The following is a 17,197-nucleotide window of genomic DNA, read 5'->3' on the forward strand; positions in this document are numbered from 1 at the left end:
GTCGGTCGGTCGGTCGGTTGGTCTTTATCTATCTATCTATCTATCTCTTCATTCATCTAGACATGTATTTTTGGATTGATCGATTCATTCCTGTATTCCCTCATTTATCTATTACACTTCCACTTGAAAAATGAGAGGGAACATTGGTGCCGACACCGTGAGTTCGATTCCCACGTTTGACGCTGTGAACGCGTGCGTGTGCGTGTGCGTGTGCGAGTGACCAAAACCAAAAAGCGCATGTGTACATACATGAGTGTGCGAGAAACAATAAAGAGGAGCAATACCCGACGCCGCCGTGGTGTGGTGTCTTGTCCCTCATGAGATGGCAACTGAAACTGCAAACCCAACAGACTGAAACACAGAAAAAGACAAGCGCTCGAAAGCTGAGCAGAAAGTCAGCCAAGGCAAAGCCACGTAACGTCGCGAGCCCGGCCGGCCGGCCGGCGCTATTTCAGAGAGAGAGAGAAAAAAAAAAAAAAGGATGCAACTCCAAACGGCAGACTTTGTCGTCGAGTCATCATAACACTACATTTGATTGATGAGGCAGGCGCCTTTCGAAGCACTCAAGGTCGCCGTACGGACGTCGAATCGCAGCATTCCAAAGGGGGGGAAAAAAAAAAAACCCAAATAGGACTGGAGCAGAGTGATGGATAGATAAGCTGACTCACGTGTCTGACCGGCCGACGGCCACAGGCAAAGATGCTCCTCCGGACCCGCCGTCGTCAGTGGTCCCGGAACGCTCCTGTGTGAATTTAAATGGCGGAAGTTAGTCTATTTGCAGCTTTGAAAGAAGTGGTCACGGTAAAAGACGTCTGAAAGAAGACCTATTTACAGCATTGTCGACCTTGTTCCAAAAAGTTGTGATAAAAGAGTCCTCAACAGGATGTCGACTTCTGCTATGGTGAATTGTGGCCACTAGAGGTCCCTGGTTAACCAAGGTTAATAACGCTACGCGCACCTCCCAATGTTGCGCACCTACGCGCACGCACGCAACGCTACGTGCATCTCCCAATGTTGCGCGCGCACGCACGCACGCACGCACGCACACACTAACCGTTATACGTACGTGAACGTTTTCTGCATGTTGTTTATGCTATTATTGTATTATTTACACGAACGAAACCTTTGTCGAATGTTCTCATCGCAAAATATCCATCCACTTCAACGTTTTCGTATCCATCGATTGACACGCAGAAAAAAATGAACGGTCGAGAGGGTGCGGTCATGCAATGGCGGCCCTGCCGCGAGGCAGACGAGGCCGTTCCCTGCAACCGCCCCAAAACGATCTCTCTCTCTCTTTTTTTTTTAGCCATTCTTTTCTTTCCAAGTTGTTCTCACTCACGGCAATGCATATTTGGATGTCAAGGATGGAATGCAACGGAGGGTGCCTTTTAGGAATGATATCCAAATATGCATTGATATGAGTGAGAACAACTTGGAGAGAAAATGATCATTGAAAGATGTGTTCTTCATTGAAAGATGTTTTTTTTTTTTTTTTAGGCCGAGCGCAAGGGCCGCCCGCCTTTGAAGACACCGATCAAGCTTGACGTCTTCCTAAGGGCTGACCAAAGTAGTGATAGTCACGCGCACGCACTGTAAATGATGCAATTACAACCTGCATGGTCTGAAGCTCCATCGCTCCTTTGCAGTCGGGTCAGCGTGTTGACGGCAGCAGAGGAAGGCTGCCGGCGGTGTCCTTAACAATAGTTGGCTCCAAAATGACACGCGCACGCACATATGCACCTCGAATGGAACCAAGGCGGGCATCGCTTTACTGGAAACGGGGGAAGAGGCGGAGAAACGAAGACGAAACCTAACTCCCAGACACACACGGATACTTATTAAGGAACACTTTGTTCTCAAATGGATACTTTTCTTGCGGTGTCGGCAAAATACCTTTGGTATTTGCTTGTTGCCGAGTGATGCCTGGATGCAGGTGAGTGCCACCCACGTCACAGTGGGCCCGACGACGCTCATTTCGGTGCTCTCGTGCGTCGCGACTGAGTGTAATGTCACTCAAGAAGTGACATTCCATTTAATCGGTAAAATTCCAATTGATGAAGAGTCAGGACGGCAAGGAGCAGCAGCCGCAGCCGCAGCCGCAGCCGCAGCAGCAGCAGCAGCAGCAGCACCTCGTACATTGAGTGCAAGCTGCAGAGTTCCATCAAAGCTAAATGTACTTTTATGTTTATTGTCATTTTTATTTTGTAGACCATCCAAAAGAGTTCAGGCACTCAGCTATGAAACGGGTTATGCAAGAGCAGCTGCTTGCTGTTGTGATGTGCTGTCATTGAATAGGGACCACCATGGTTGACTAGAGAACTAGTCAAGCTATCATTTGTGGCTGCCTGAGTTGAAACCCGCATTAAATATGCGTAAAAGCTGACATGTGGGGAATGCAGAAAAAGTGAAAGTCCAACAAATGAGAAATGACCTTGTGTGTGTGTGCGCGCGTGTGTGTGCGTGTGTGGATCCTGAGACATCCCCAATGGCATGCTGGCGAATCGGGGGATTGGCGACTTTTTCCAATGTGGGGCCGGTGGGGGCCATCATTTTAGAGGCTACAAGTTCATGAAGTTTTATTCACGCTTTCAATTCAATACCTTTTCAATGTTGGGAACTACACAACACCCATTTGGCATCGCAGTTCTCTTCCCGGTGTCTCAAGTTCAACCCCCCCAGCACTCATTGAAATTGGTAGAGTCCAATTTAGCTCGTGCGTCTGCATGTCGCTCGTTGAAGGGAAGACTCTCCAACATGGCGGCGCGGCGCGGCGCGTCGGGGCGGTGCGGGGCCGGGCCGGGCCATCCCTGGCTACAACCCAAGTTGTATAAGTGTGTGTGTTTTTTTAATTCAAGAAAATCCAGCACGCAATGTCATAAAACACCTTTTTTGCATCAAAGTTGTCTATAGCGTGCCTAACGTTGGGGTATACCATTGCATGTTCAACCGCCCGCACCCCCGCACTCATTGAAGTTGATAGAGTCCAATGGAGCTCGATGCCCGGATGACGCGAGGTGTACGACAGAGGTGGAGCACCTGCGTGAAGCTGGTCCACCAGGCCACGCAAAATTGAAGGACAATAGTCTGTTTCGTTTGTGCAGCAAACATTTCCGTTTGTGCTGCTATGGTTTTTGAAAGATTATTTGATAGGTCATCCAGAGTTCACCCGATCTGCTCCAAATGAACCCAATATGGTACCGTTCGTTTGTGCTGGTTTGTGCCGTAAAAACCTTCGTTTGTGCTGCTTCGGTTTCGTAGAGATTACACATTTATTTTCTGGCGAGGACGTCAGCCAGCCCCCCCTTTTCCTCCAAATGGACCCAAAATGGTACCGTCCGTTTGTGCTGCAAAAAGTTTCGTTTGTGCTGCTACGGTGTTGCAGATATTACACATTTCATTTTTAGCGATGGCGTCACCGTATTTCGTCGTGAATTTCATGCTCCTGATGCAGGACGAATACAAGGTAAATATGTACTTGGCCTTTTTTTTTTTTTTTTAAGCTTACAGAAAACTTCCACTGTGGGAAATGGCTTTAAGTACGTATTTCTGTAATTATGTTTTATCGTGCTCATTGATTAATTCCCTTGTCATCAATAAGCCTATATGATCTTTTTTTTTTCAATGACAAGGTTCACCGACCGCAACCAAAATAGCTTTTGAGTCTACGTTTGTTCCGAGACATTCATTAATGCAACAATTCATACATGTATGTGAAGTTGATGACAGCCAGAAAAAGAAACTTGAAAACGTGAAAGAATAACTTTCTTTGTCAACGTGAACATTATCAACATTTTTGTTTTTCCCCCGACAGTTCCAACGATGCATCACTGCACAGTGTCGACGTGCACAGCACGTGGGAAGATGTTCGTATTTACTGATGCTGCTCTCCTCACTCCACTTCCCAGGCAGGCAGGTAGGTCATTGTCGCAGTCCTCCTGCACTATGCCATGCCACATCACATAATGCCCACGAGAATCCTGGCTCAGTCCTGGTTCAAAGCCAATGACTGCTCTCAAAGTCAAAGTCTTCTCTTTTACTAGCTCCAGACTGGAGGGGAATTCAAGCAAGGCAACTTCCACCAAGGTCAGTGTCAATCCACCACACCAACTCTCCCAGATTGTAGCTGTGAGTAACATATGACCTGAACACAGAGCCTTGCCTGTATTGTTGTCCTGTGTTTTGAATGAAGACGGAACGGACACTGGGAAGGATTTTCAAATGGCCTCAGGCAGAGAGAGTCAGGAAGGCTGAGTCCCTCGTCAGCAGCAGTCTGAAGAGAAGCCACGCCACGCCACGCCACGCCACGCCACGCCACAGGTCTGCAGGACAGCAATGTGTTGCACCAACGAGCGAAACTTGCCTGGTTACTTGTTGGCTCAAACGGCAGTACTGTGAGGAGGCGCATTGTTTGATCGAATCAACACGATTGGGATGTTCCTCATTGGGCTCTCGATGACAGTGGAGATGTGGCATTTTGGAGAGCACCAGAGCGCAGGAGGACACGTTTGAATCTTTCCCCCAGCAGTTCTGCCCTCTGTGACTATACTACCTGTGGGGGGGTTCACACCCTGCGTTGCGATGCTTTTCACCAGGTGGAGGGAGGGAGGGAGGGAGGAATGGGTTCCCACGTCCGTAGTTCAGAACAGTCTTTTCAAATGAAAAACGTTCACCGAAAGAACAGCATAAGCATCGAAAGACAGACTCGAATGCGCAAGTGTCGAGCACAAACACTTTTGATGTGCCAAGTTGAACAGGCTCTTGATGGTTCCCGTTTTTCAACAATGTTACCTTGACTTTTTGCCAGCCAGCCAGCCAGCCAGCCAGCCAGCCAGCGAGCGGCGAGGAACTGATAGTCACAGTGATGATTATGTAGCTTTCTTTTACGAGGTGTGAAATTCCAACATGTCTTCTTTTGCTAGTTCAAAAAAAAAAAAAACAACAACAACTTTTCACTCCCCGAGTGGCAGGCGGAATGACAAAAGTGGACTGGATTTCAGTCCTTGAAATGATTCAGCATCTTGAAACTGGTTGATGATGATGATGGTGAGAAAAAATATGCCTAGCTGATTTTTTTTGGGTGCATATATATTTCAGTTTCTTTCTTTCATATTTGATTCTTGTCAGCCATGCAGGTGACGCCATTTGAAAAGAACCTTGCAACTGGCCATCAAATCTTTGTTTTGTTTGTAACTACCAGAAAAAAAGGCCGCTTGAATTGTTTGGTGTTTAAAAAAAAAAGAAAAGAGCCGTGACTTGAGAAGACGTCTTCCTTTCCATATCTTTTGGCAATAGATGAAAAAGTTGGATGTGGACTCCTTTGACGTAGGCCGCACTTGAGTAAAAAACAAGCTCGCCTGGCCAAGTGGCAGGCAGCACGTGGACTGACGTTACAGTCCCTGAAATGATTCAGCATCTCCAAACTCTTTGACGATTATTTATCTCATGAACGAAAATTCTTCTTCCTTCACTCAGTCGCGACGCACGAGAGCACCGAAATGAGTGTCGTCGGGCTCACTATGACGTGGGTGGCACTCGCCTGCATCCAGGCATCACTCAGCAACAAGCAAATACCAAAGGTATTTTGCCGACACCGCAAGAAAAGTATCCATTTGAGAACAAAGTGTTCCTTAATAAGTATCCGTGTGTGTCTGGGAGTTAGGTTTCGTCTTCGTTTCTCCGCCTCTTCCCCCGTTTCCAGTAAAGCGATGCCCGCCTTGGTTCCATTCGAGGTGCATATGTGCGTGCGCGTGTCATTTTGGAGCCAACTATTGTTAAGGACACCGCCGGCAGCCTTCCTCTGCTGCCGTCAACACGCTGACCCGACTGCAAAGGAGCGATGGAGCTTCAGACCATGCAGGTTGTAATTGCATCATTTACAGTGCGTGCGCGTGACTATCACTACTTTGGTCAGCCCTTAGGAAGACGTCAAGCTTGATCGGTGTCTTCGAAGGCGGGCGGCCCTTGCGCTCGGCCTAAAAAAAAAAAAAAAAACATCTTTCAATGAAGAACACATCTTTCAATGATCATTTTCTCTCCAAGTTGTTCTCACTCATATCAATGCATATTTGGATATCATTCCTAAAAGGCACCCTCCGTTGCATTCCATCCTTGACATCCAAATATGCATTGCCGTGAGTGAGAACAACTTGGAAAGAAAAGAATGGCTAAAAAAAAAGAGAGAGAGAGATCGTTTTGGGGCGGTTGCAGGGAACGGCCTCGTCTGCCTCGCGGCAGGGCCGCCATTGCATGACCGCACCCTCTCGACCGTTCATTTTTTTCTGCGTGTCAATCGATGGATACGAAAACGTTGAAGTGGATGGATATTTTGCGATGAGAACATTCGACAAAGGTTTCGTTCGTGTAAATAATACAATAATAGCATAAACAACATGCAGAAAACGTTCACGTACGTATAACGGTTAGTGTGTGCGTGCGTGCGTGCGTGCGTGCGCGCGCAACATTGGGAGATGCACGTAGCGTTGCGTGCGTGCGCGTAGGTGCGCAACATTGGGAGGTGCGCGTAGCGTTATTAACCTTGGTTAACCAGGGACCTCTAGTGGCCACAATTCACCAGAGCAGAAGTCGACATCCTGTTGAGGACTCTTTTATCACAACTTTTTGGAACAAGGTCGACAATGCTGTAAATAGGTCTTCTTTCAGACGTCTTTTACCGTGACCACTTCTTTCAAAGCTGCAAATAGACTAACTTCCGCCATTTAAATTCACACAGGAGCGTTCCGGGACCACTGACGACGGCGGGTCCGGAGGAGCATCTTTGCCTGTGGCCGTCGGCCGGTCAGACACGTGAGTCAGCTTATCTATCCATCACTCTGCTCCAGTCCTATTTGGGTTTTTTTTTTTTCCCCCCCTTTGGAATGCTGCGATTCGACGTCCGTACGGCGACCTTGAGTGCTTCGAAAGGCGCCTGCCTCATCAATCAAATGTAGTGTTATGATGACTCGACGACAAAGTCTGCCGTTTGGAGTTGCATCCTTTTTTTTTTTTTTCTCTCTCTCTCTGAAATAGCGCCGGCCGGCCGGCCGGGCTCGCGACGTTACGTGGCTTTGCCTTGGCTGACTTTCTGCTCAGCTTTCGAGCGCTTGTCTTTTTCTGTGTTTCAGTCTGTTGGGTTTGCAGTTTCAGTTGCCATCTCATGAGGGACAAGACACCACACCACGGCGGCGTCGGGTATTGCTCCTCTTTATTGTTTCTCGCACACTCATGTATGTACACATGCGCTTTTTGGTTTTGGTCACTCGCACACGCACACGCACACGCACGCGTTCACAGCGTCAAACGTGGGAATCGAACTCACGGTGTCGGCACCAATGTTCCCTCTCATTTTTCAAGTGGAAGTGTAATAGATAAATGAGGGAATACAGGAATGAATCGATCAATCCAAAAATACATGTCTAGATGAATGAAGAGATAGATAGATAGATAGATAAAGACCAACCGACCGACCGACCGACCGACCGACCGACCAACCAACCAACCAACCAACCAATCAACCAATCAAAGAAATGTCGTCCCGTCTCGTTGCCGCAAACAAGGTCAAAACCAACGTCAAGTGGAAGGAAAACTTCACGCCACTTGGCTGCCCACAAAATACGGCATTAGACGCACGCAGAACAAACGACACGTACACGGCTAGGGACATTCATTCGTACCGAGGAAGAAAGAATGGAGTGGGAGCGCAAAATGTTAAATGACAAGTGGTTCGAGATGAACCAAAGCACCCACAACCTGATCGGCGACACCCCAAAGCGCAAGGTACGCATAGACGCGCACGCGCTTGACGAATGTCTTGCTCGAGTTGAAAGCATTTGCGAGTCAGAGAGTCAGAGAGAGAGAGCGAGAGAGAGAGAGCGAGAGAGAGAGAGAGCGAGAGAGAGAAAGAGAGAGAGAGAGCGAGAGAGAGAGACGCCGCCGCCACCTGTGACGTCGTTTGCGCTCAGTTTGTTCAGATACGCTGGGGCTCCATTCTGGCCGTGGTCCTCTTGGTCGTGCTTGTCATCCAAAACAGCGTCTTCTTCCACTTGAACAGGTAGGCAAATTCAAATTCCAGTCAAATTCCCGGCTGGGGTGCAATTTTGAAAGCAGCAAAGCATGGCAACTTGACTTAATGTACACTTTTTATGTGTTCCAAGGCCTCAGGACATCGTCAAAGAGTTGCGCGCGCTGGTGGCGACTTTGCCCAACAGCATCCCGGACCACAACCGCACCGACTTAGCCCGCCACTGGGCGGCGCTGCAGACCGCATTGGCAGAGCTGAAGGCAGAGCTGAAGGCAGAGCTGGAGGCAGATCTGGAGGCAGGTCAGACGTCCTTGGCAGAGCTGAAGGCAGAGCTGAAGGCGGGTCAGGAGGCAGGTCAGACGGCATTGGCAGAGCTGAAGGCAGGTCAGACGGCCTTGGCAGAGCTGAAGGCGGGTCAGGAGGCAGGTCAGGAGGCATTGGCAGAGCTGAAGGCAGAGCTGAAGGAAGGTCAGACGGCCTTGGCAGAGCTGAAGGCAGGTCAGATGGCAGTGGGAGAGCTGAAGGCGGGTCAGGAGGCAGGTCAGGAGGCATTGGCAGAGCTGAAGGAGGGTCAGGAGGCAGGTCAGGAGGCATTGGCAGAGCTGGTGGCGGGTCAGGAGGCCGGTCAGGAGGCATTGGCAGAGCTGAAGGCGGGTCAGGAGGTCGGTCAGGAGGCATTGGCAGACCTGAAGGCAGGTCAGGAGGCTGGTCAGACAGCCTTGGCAGAGCTGAAGGCAGGTCAGGAGGCTGGTCAGACAGCATTGGCAGAGCTGAAGGCAGGTCAGACGGCCTTGGCAGAGCTGAAGGCGGGTCAGGAGGCAGGTCAGGAGGCATTGGTAGAGCTGAAGGCTGGTCAGGAGGCCGGTCAAGAGGCATTGACAGAGTTGAAGGCAGAGCTGAAGGAAGGTCAGATGGCCTTGGCAGAGCTGAAGGCAGAGCTGAAGGCAGGTCAGACGTCCTTGGCAGAGCTGAAGGCAGGTCAGATGGCATTGGGAGAGCTGAAGGCGGGTCAGGAGGCCGGTCAGGAGGCAGTGGCAGAGCTGAAGGCGGGTCAGGAGGCCGGTCAGGAGGCATTGGCAGAGCTGAAGGAAGGTCAGAAGGAAGGTCAGACGGCGTTGGCAGAGCTGAAGGCAGGTCAGACGGAAGTGGCACAGCTGAAGGTGGGTCAGGAGGCCGGTCAGGAGGCATTGGCAGAGCTGAAGCTGGGTCAGGAGGCTGGTCAGACGGCCTTGGCAGAGCTGAAGGCAGGTCAGGAGGCTGGTCGGACGGCATTGGCAGAGCTGAAGGCAGGTCAGACGGCCTTGGCAGAGCTGAAGGCGGGTCAGGAGGCCGGTCAGGAGGCATTGGCAGAGCTGAAGGCAGGTCAGATGGCATTGGGAGAGCTGAAGGCGGGTCAGGAGGCCGGTCAGGAGGCATTGGCAGAGCTGAAGGCGGGTCAGGAGGCCGGTCAGGAGGCATTGGCAGAGCTGAAGGAAGGTCAGAAGGAAGGTCAGACGGCGTTGGCAGAGCTGAAGGCAGGTCAGACGGAAGTGGCACAGCTGAAGGTGGGTCAGGAGGCCGGTCAGGAGGCATTGGCACAGCTGAAGGTGGGTCAGGAGGCTGGTCAGACGGCCTTGGCAGAGCTGAAGGCAGGTCAGGAGGCTGGTCAGACGGCATTGCGCAGCAACAAAGGCCTTCTGAATCAGATACTGAAAGACCTGGAGACGGACTACAAGAGCATGTCTCAGGTGAGGTGGACCTTTCAGGACTTAACATCCCTCCCTCCTCTTCCACACAAACTACTATCTCCTTTGAATAAGAACAAAAGTATTGTTGAAGGATGCAAACCAAGTGTCCCAGTTGGAGATCTCATTTCAGTTCTTTCAAACGCTTGGTGCGCAGGAGCTGTCACAAGAGAAGAAGGAGTTACACGACGTCAGTGGGGCTTTGTCCAGCCTGCGGCAGAAGGTGGTGGATCAGCCCACACTTCACAGGGAACTACTCCAAGGTAGCTCGCGAGCGAGCGTGTCCAGTTGGTTTAAAGCGGGCGTCTCTTTTGCGCTCTCACGTGTTTGTTTGTTTTTTTGCTTCAGGTCTCATGCCCAGAGACTGCAGTGACATCAAGGCGGCGGGAAAGTCAACTGGAGTCTATCTGCTCTTTAGCGGGTCCAACAGCTTCAAGGCTTACTGCAACATGTGGCAGGACGGGGGAGGCTGGACCGTAAGTGCTTGCAAACAAACACCCCAGAGGTCCCCTCGTGAAGCCTTCCCCAATAAAGTTGGCACTTTTCTTCAACGCTGAACGTCCAGTTGGCCAGTCATGCTCGTTTGCTTCGCTGATGGTGTGCGTGTGTGCGTTTGCAGGTGATCCAGAGGAGAAGGGACGACACAGTCGACTTCTTTCGGGGTTGGGACGACTACCGCGAGGGCTTCGGAGACCTCACCGGAGGGCACTGGCTCGGTCTGAAACCAAGACATCCTTCTTGTCACGCCTTTGTGGTTCGCGAGACGTAGCGTTGCCGCCTTTGCGTGTTGGCAGGCCTGCGGAACATCTACGCTCTGACGTTCTCGGGCCCTTACCAGTTGCGGATCGACTTCACCACATCCGACGGCCGCAAGTACTACGCTCGCTACGACGAGTTCTGGGTGGGCTGGAGCTTGCGGGACCCCGAGAAGGACGGCTACCAGCTGTATGTGAGCGGCTACTCTGGAGACGCAGGTAGCGACTTCCGCCGGGGGTGAGGGGGGGGCACACCTGCGCCCCCTGCGTGTGCTCAAAAGCGAGTTTGTGTGCTTTGCAGGCGATCGATTGTCTGGACATTCTGGGATGAAGTTCAGCACCAAGGACCGCGACCAAGACACCACTGCCGCCAATTGCGCCAACCTCTGGAAGGGCGCTTGGTGGTACGAACAGTGTTACTGGTCCAGTCTGAACGGGCTGTACAAGGAAAGCGGCACCTGCGACGGTACCAATGCAATCTGGCGTTATTTGGGGGGACCGGAGGAACCCTGCCTGAGATTCGTGGAGATGAAGATCCGGCCCAGAAAGTGAGCCCGGGCGGGAACGGCATCCCCGTGGGACCACGTGGGTGCTGCCCGACGTCACCCATTTGCGCAGTTCCTCAAAAGGATGAATTATTAAAGGGCAGTTTGGCGCTGTTGTAGTTCCAAATTTCACCAGCAGACGGTGCCAAATTTAGACTGACGTGACATAGTAAAAACGTCGTTCGATTAGTCGAAGTTATTGACTCGGGAAACACAACCTGTTTTGAATGATACGCGCGCGCGCACACACACACACACACACACACACACACACACACACACACACACACACACACACACACACACACACACTCACTCACTCACTCTTGGATCATTTTAGGATGTTTTGCTTTGCTCATAACCATTGTTTCGTTAGGTGGCGTTGAATATTGAGTTAGGTTTCATTTTCTTCCTTTTTGCGTCGTTTCACTTGAATATTTTCAAACATGGTTTATTGCTGTTGATGTCACCGGGTTGGATGGATGGATGGATGGATGGATGGATGGATGGATGGATGGATGGATGGATGGATGGATGGATGGATGGATGGATGGATGGATGGATGGATGGATGGATCATCAACATGTATTCAATATGGATGTTTTATTCATACATGAATGTATTCTCACGTGAGTAAGGACTGTTAAAGTAATCATCGTGTAGTTATGTTGTGTGGAATATTGAATTAAAAGTGTTTCAGGAGCTAAGTTTCATTTTCTTTTCTTTTCTTTTTTGGAACCAAAATTTGGATTCTGGGAACGAGGCCAACTGCTTAATTACTCCACCCATTCCAGCAATTTATTTACACCCTCAGTCTCCTTTTTGTCCCCTCCCTTTACGAAGGTTGAGTTTTACAATCCAAAGAGGTTTGCGCCGGCATCATTTTCGCTTGAATGGCAAATGGCGAGTGGAATTGTCGTCGTTTGTACAAACAGTTGAGATGTCTCGCAAACTTTCTCTTGATAATCCTTTGATTTGATGATTGATTGTTTTTTTTTTTCACGTATATTTTACGATGTGGAGCGAATCGGAATTCAAACAAAACATTCTAGATGGTTTTTTGTTTTTGTTTTTTGATTCGGTTGTCGAGCAAAATTTGGAGGTCGAATTATATATATATATATATATATATATATATATATATATATATATATATATATATATATATATATATATATATATATATATATATATATATATATATATATATATATATATATATATATATATATATATATGTAATAGATCGGTTTTATATAGCGCTTTTCTAAACACTCAAAGCCGCTTAACATAGAAAATTCACAGCACACACACACAAAGCCATCTTTATATATATATATATATATATATATATATATATATATATATATATATATATATATATATATATATATATATATATATATATATATATATATATATAAAGATATAGGTCCTTTGCGCTCCTGCTGTTCACTACCTGTGCGGCTCTTTTTTATCACTCACTCATTCACACAGACACACGCGCGCACACACACACACGCGCGCACACACACACACACACGGCTAATTTTATTGGATGAAGGAATGCGCAAAACTTACTTTACTTATGCAAAAACGGGGAAATTCTCCAGGCTGTTAGGGCCCTGAACTCGCTACCCCCTTCTGCGTAGCGTGCGGCACTGTTGCGCTATTTTCGGGAATGTCTGCTGTACGCGCACTTGCTCTTTTTTGTTTTTTTCTTTTTGTGCTCCTCTTAATTATTTATTTATTGTTGTGTTATTTATTCATTATTTATTCAGCACGCTTTTGTTATACTTGTTTACTGTTTGTCTGTTGTGAGCCATGTCTTGTCACCGTGGGATAGGGGGGAACGAAATTTCGGTTTCTTTGTGTGTCTTTGGCATGTGGAGAAATTGACAATAAAGCTGACTTTGACTTTGAAATTATGCTTCTCTTTGGGTCATCTTTATTTTAAAACACTTATCGTAGTTTTTAAGTAACGTGTATGCATCTATACGCCTAAATATTGTCGTCCAATCTATCTACTGCAATTTCACATTAGATTGCTGTTTGAAATTTACTTTTATTATTATTATTTTAATAAGCAGTAATGTTAAAACTTGTCTGGTGTTTGATTCCTTGTTTTTATATTCGCCAATTGAAACATAAAAATGAGCCATTTGGTTAACTGCTTTATATGACAATATGTATGTATATGTGTTTCACGTTGTCATATGAGTTGGTGATTTTTATTTTCAACCTTTTATACAGACACAAAATCATTCGGTATAATAACACCATCAACTACAATCCAACAAATACACAATTAAAACATCAATGTCGGCATAACGTGTGACGGCTGGCATAACAGCAAAGCTGTCTGTCACTCACTCGTGAATCTTCGGGAACGAAGCTGAAAATGGCCATGTACCTAATGGAGTGTCCGAGTGACGTCACAGATCCAAGAGCCAATCAGAAAGTGGGGGTGAGGGCGGTTGCGCCACTCATCACGTTCATTGAAGCTTTTTCCCTCATGAAGTGAGTGGCCTGTTATTAGGAACAGCTGAAAATGGCGGTGTACCTAATGAAGTGTCCGAGTGACGTCACAGAGCAAACAGCCAATCGGAAAGTGGGGGTGAGGGCAGGTGTGGCACTTTTCATGAAGCTTGCTGCTTTTGATTTTCTTCTTTGAAAAGGTTGTGCTTTACTTATAGTTGTTGAAATTTGTTGAGTGCAATAAAAACAGGAACTAAGATCAAGTCAAACAAACTATGGTTCCTAAAAGCCTATTCTATTGGCCTGCCTGTAACTCTCAACCTCAGCTCAAGCGTTCATACATGACATTAAAGCAAAAGGCCTTTTGCTAAGGTTTTCTTTTATTATGCGTTTTCATTTCATGAAATTGTTTTTTGTTAGTTTTGCTTTACTACAATTTCAGGACAAAAATGGACCAAATCCAAACCTGCTCAGTGAAAATGGAAGGAAGGAATGACGGCATGAAAACGAGGCGACATGATGGCAGTCGCTTGCAGCAAAAGATTTGTTGACATTCAAGCGAGACGCAAAATGAAATGCCGGCACGCCATCATCGCTCAGTTGCCAGAACAGCTCGCCGAGTCATCTCGTCGCTCACACGTGACTCTCGTAGAAAACCCGGCAGGGCGGCGGCGGCGGCCCGGCGGGACACTCGCCGGGGCTCCCTTGGGGGTGCTCTTGGAGGGGCGCGGCGGGCGGCGGTTCCAACGGCGGGTGCACCGACACCTGGATGGCGATGCGCTGCTGCGGCTGCTCCCGGACCGTGGAGTTACGCGAGTCTGCGGCGGGCGACGGGCTGCGCTCCAGCTGCCGGCCCCGCTGTCGCTGCCGCTCGCGCATGAGACCGAGCGCGTCTATGGGGCCGCCGCCGTCGGTGGGGCGCCGGCCCTCGGGGCCCTGCCTGAGGAACGTGTGCCTCATCTCTTCCACGCCCACCACCTCCAGGATCTCCTCCATGAAAGTGCGGCAGTTCATGATGAGCGGCGGCAGCGGGATGCTGCGCGCCAGCTCCTCGATGTAGCGCGCCAGCTCCATGGTCTTGAACTGCGTCACCTTGGCCAGCTCCACCGTCTTGGTGGATGTGATGATGGGGATGCGCTTGGCGATCTCAAAGGCCTTCTGCAGCTTCTCCGCGCCCTCGGTGCGGAAGAACTCGTTGATGGCTTTCTCCGTCTTCTTGAGGTGGCTGCTCATCATGCACAGGCGCGTGACGTTGAGCACCATGATGATGGTGAAGGTCACCAGGCACACCACCATGTAGTAGACGCCCATGTCGCCTGTGGCTAAGACCACGCGCAGCGTCACCGTGCAGTTGGAGGCGCCGTGCGCGTTGGACGCCACGCACGTGTACTTGCCGCGGTCGGCGAATTCAATGGCGCTGATGTTGAGGACGCCATTCTCCAACAGCCACCACTTGCCACCTGAACGGTACAGCAAACCCAGCAAAACATGAAGCGCTTGACCGTACTTGCTCCGAGAGTAGTTCTTCCGGTTTTATTGAAGAGAGAATGAATTTCACGTCAAAAAGGAAGCACCAACTGCGCTTTCATTTGGCTCAGTCGCAACTGTGTAGGACATGCGATCGATCGATCGACCGCGCGACACCATCGGCCATCATTTACATTTCTTCCGCTCTCAACAATTAGTCAAAAGTTCTTGGAACCAGCCCGTTCTATCGAGCGCATCTTACCGCCACCAGCGTCGGCGTGGATGAGGTCGCCGTGCGAGTTGAACCACTTGATGCTGGGGAAGGGCTCGCCGGTGACGTTGCAGTCGATCAGCACGCAGCTTCCCTCGCGGGCGATCAGCTGGCTCGTGGCGGCCAGCGCGGCCGGGACGGACCCATCTGCGCCATCCGTCACGTCCGTGCCGCTTCCGTCTCCCGACGGGGCGGCAGTGTGGAAAGCCACAAGGCACACAACAAGCACAAGGTTCAGTCCAGCGGCCCGCAACATCTTTTTGTGGGCTTGAGACTGTCAGCGTGTCACAAGGTCATTCCTCCGTCCGGCGGCGCCACGCTCGCTGATTGGCTATCTGGGTTGAGCAGCGGGAAACATCTCACTGAAAACAAGATGTTAAAAATGAGCCCACACTAACAGTTCGACGTAGCTCCTCACAAATTCAATTCAATTGTCGTGCTTAAAGCCACTTGAACGCACAGGTATTCGGAACGCACGTTAAGTTATCGCATTCAATTTGGTGTCAGCCCATCACGAGCCGCAGACTGCTCAGGTCGAGCGGGACCACTTTTTGAGCTTCCGTGCTCTCTACGGCCTTAGCAAATATAATTGCCGTATTGGCCCGAATATAAGACGATTCGTTGAAATAAAACTGAAAAAGGGGGCTTCGTCTTACATTCGGGGTCTTGACAAAGGCTTTTTTCAAACTTGAGTCTTGGAAAAAAAGGGGGTCGTCTTATAATCGGGGTCATCTCATATTCGGGCCAATACGGTAATCCATTCACAATGACCCCCAAAAGCTCGTGTGCGACAAAGTAGATTTTCTCCACAAGTCTAGTATGTCTTATAAACGTTCCGATGCAGCATTAGTTGTTACTTGGAACAACTAATGAGTTGTTTGCCTAAAGGTTGTAAACTGATCCCACCAACAACAAAAAAAAGTGAGACGTCTGATACAAATTACAGAAGGAAGTACACACACGAAGTTTTCAAATGCGAGAAGCAAAATTGGAAAAAATGTGACTTCGTTACTTAATTGCGACCACCGTTACCGGTTTTTCCTTTTGCGGCCAAACATTTCGGCTGGCTGAAAACGACAAGCCGACAGAGGGTGGGGAAAAAAAGCGGCGCCGTTTTCTTCCTGGCCTCGTTGCAAAAACCAACGAACGGGCCGACCACTGACTACATTGTAATATTACGAAACACATAATCGCAGATAGCGGCGCTTATGCGCAAGGGGATAAATTACACTTTGATTTAATATACATTGCTACATCTTTATTGAGAGTGCGGCGTTCAAACGGATGTGGGATACGGCTATGATCTGGATAGTGTTTCTTTGTCACGGGACCCTTCGGAGCAAGCGCGAGCGCAAATAAAGCGGACGGAAATACAACATATCGGCTGCTTCTGACCCGATGTGGCGACGACAAAACGACAGACATTTCACCTTTGTTTGTTTAAAAAAAAACATGTTTTTTTTTTTTTTACACGTCTCCTCCCAAATAATGTCGCAGTGGTCTCGCGTTGAACACAACGGAAATGCTGGCAGCTGCCCACAAGTCGACGACCTTCGCGTATCGGTCGGAAGCGCCGAGGTAACGTGGCGAGGCAATTTCGCCTGTTCTAGGGTAACTTCGGTTTTTTTTTTTGTACTCACAACAGGGCTTGTCAGCTGGGCCAAGATGGGGCTACGATGCTCGCTCGAGTCGGGACCTGTCAAGCGAGCCGCTTTCTTCATGCCTCGAACTGCTTGGCCACAGAGGGGCGCTCCAGTGCTGGCTGCACCAGTTGCTCCTTATCAACGAGTCGCAATCAAATCTTAAGCGTTTTCTGTCCCAAAGTTCAAAGGGCCCACTTTCAGTTGATAGCTGTGCTTTGCTTTTACATGGCCTTCTGCCTTCGAGGGCACTTTCCAACTCTCTTTCGTCTCTGACTCCGACCCACAGGTTGACAG

General features: G+C 49.1%; 3 protein-coding genes across 15 annotated transcripts in view; 1 reads left to right on the plus strand and 2 right to left on the minus strand.

The window, feature by feature from the left end:
- The window catches only part of LOC125990264 (uncharacterized), a 7,852-nt gene extending 6,046 nt beyond the window's left edge, over nt 1-1,806 (minus strand). For 2 of the 6 annotated variants that reach the window (XM_068652530.1, XM_068652527.1), the window contains exons 1-3: nt 1,616-1,794; nt 669-742; nt 285-351 (exon numbers count right to left, since the gene is read on the minus strand). In XM_068652530.1, the coding sequence (XP_068508631.1) occupies nt 285-351; nt 669-742; nt 1,616-1,636 (162 nt within the window). In that variant the 5' untranslated portion in view covers nt 1,637-1,794. Of the gene's footprint in view, nt 240-284; nt 352-668; nt 743-1,615 lie in introns of those variants that run through there. The other 4 variants (XM_068652531.1, XM_068652536.1, XM_068652534.1 and 1 more) reach the window with 4 other exon arrangements.
- A 3,881-nt stretch (nt 1,807-5,687) lies between these two features.
- Nucleotides 5,688-11,746, plus strand: LOC125990441 (fibrinogen C domain-containing protein 1-like). Of its 7 annotated transcripts, none has more exons than XM_068652562.1 (12): nt 5,693-5,860; nt 6,734-6,807; nt 7,125-7,191; nt 7,962-8,050; nt 8,154-8,434; nt 8,477-9,382; nt 9,485-9,747; nt 9,902-10,007; nt 10,093-10,220; nt 10,364-10,460; nt 10,539-10,718; nt 10,801-11,746. In XM_068652562.1, the coding sequence occupies exons 1-12, from the start codon at nt 5,840-5,842 to the stop codon at nt 11,049-11,051; spliced, it is 2,463 nt and encodes an 820-aa protein (XP_068508663.1). In that variant the 5' UTR covers nt 5,693-5,839; the 3' UTR covers nt 11,052-11,746. The 7 variants fall into 7 exon arrangements, with proteins under 7 accessions (XP_068508669.1, XP_068508661.1, XP_068508663.1 ...); XM_068652570.1 differs by having other exon boundaries at nt 5,697-5,860; nt 8,154-8,488; nt 9,113-9,382; XM_068652568.1 differs by having other exon boundaries at nt 5,688-5,860; nt 8,154-9,340; nt 9,653-9,747.
- A 2,137-nt stretch (nt 11,747-13,883) lies between these two features.
- On the minus strand, nt 13,884-17,183 carry mfap3l (microfibril associated protein 3 like). 2 transcript variants are annotated; one of them, XM_049752860.2, is made up of 3 exons: nt 16,901-17,183; nt 15,252-15,622; nt 13,884-14,982 (listed from the first exon to the last, which is right to left on the minus strand). In XM_049752860.2, exons 2-3 carry the CDS (start codon nt 15,514-15,516, stop codon nt 14,156-14,158), a joined length of 1,092 nt encoding a protein of 363 aa, XP_049608817.1. In that variant the 5' UTR covers nt 15,517-15,622; nt 16,901-17,183; the 3' UTR covers nt 13,884-14,155. The 2 variants fall into 2 exon arrangements, with proteins under 2 accessions (XP_049608817.1, XP_049609620.1); XM_049753663.2 differs by lacking the exon at nt 16,901-17,183 and adding an exon at nt 16,691-16,887.
- Between the last annotated feature and the right edge of the window lie 14 nt (nt 17,184-17,197).

Source organism: Syngnathus scovelli, chromosome 1 (genome assembly GCF_024217435.2).
Source record: "Syngnathus scovelli strain Florida chromosome 1, RoL_Ssco_1.2, whole genome shotgun sequence".
Classification (NCBI taxonomy): Eukaryota; Metazoa; Chordata; class Actinopteri; order Syngnathiformes; family Syngnathidae; genus Syngnathus; species Syngnathus scovelli.

Bases quoted from the DNA above. Each gene is read 5' to 3' on its own strand.
- LOC125990441 (XM_068652557.1), top strand. From the start codon at position 5,840: ATGGAGCTTCAGACCATGCAG. The intron at 9,383-9,484 runs GTCAGATGGCAT...AGGCATTGGCAG, and splicing joins ATTGGCAGAGCTGAAGGCAG to AGCTGAAGGAAGGTCAGAAG. The intron at 9,748-9,901 runs GTGAGGTGGACC...CTTGGTGCGCAG, and splicing joins ACTACAAGAGCATGTCTCAG to GAGCTGTCACAAGAGAAGAA.
- mfap3l (XM_049752860.2), bottom strand. From the start codon at position 15,516: ATGTTGCGGGCCGCTGGACTGAACCTTGTGCTTGTTGTGTGCCTTGTG. The intron at 14,983-15,251 runs GTAAGATGCGCT...TGTACCGTTCAG, and splicing joins CCACGCCGACGCTGGTGGCG to GTGGCAAGTGGTGGCTGTTG.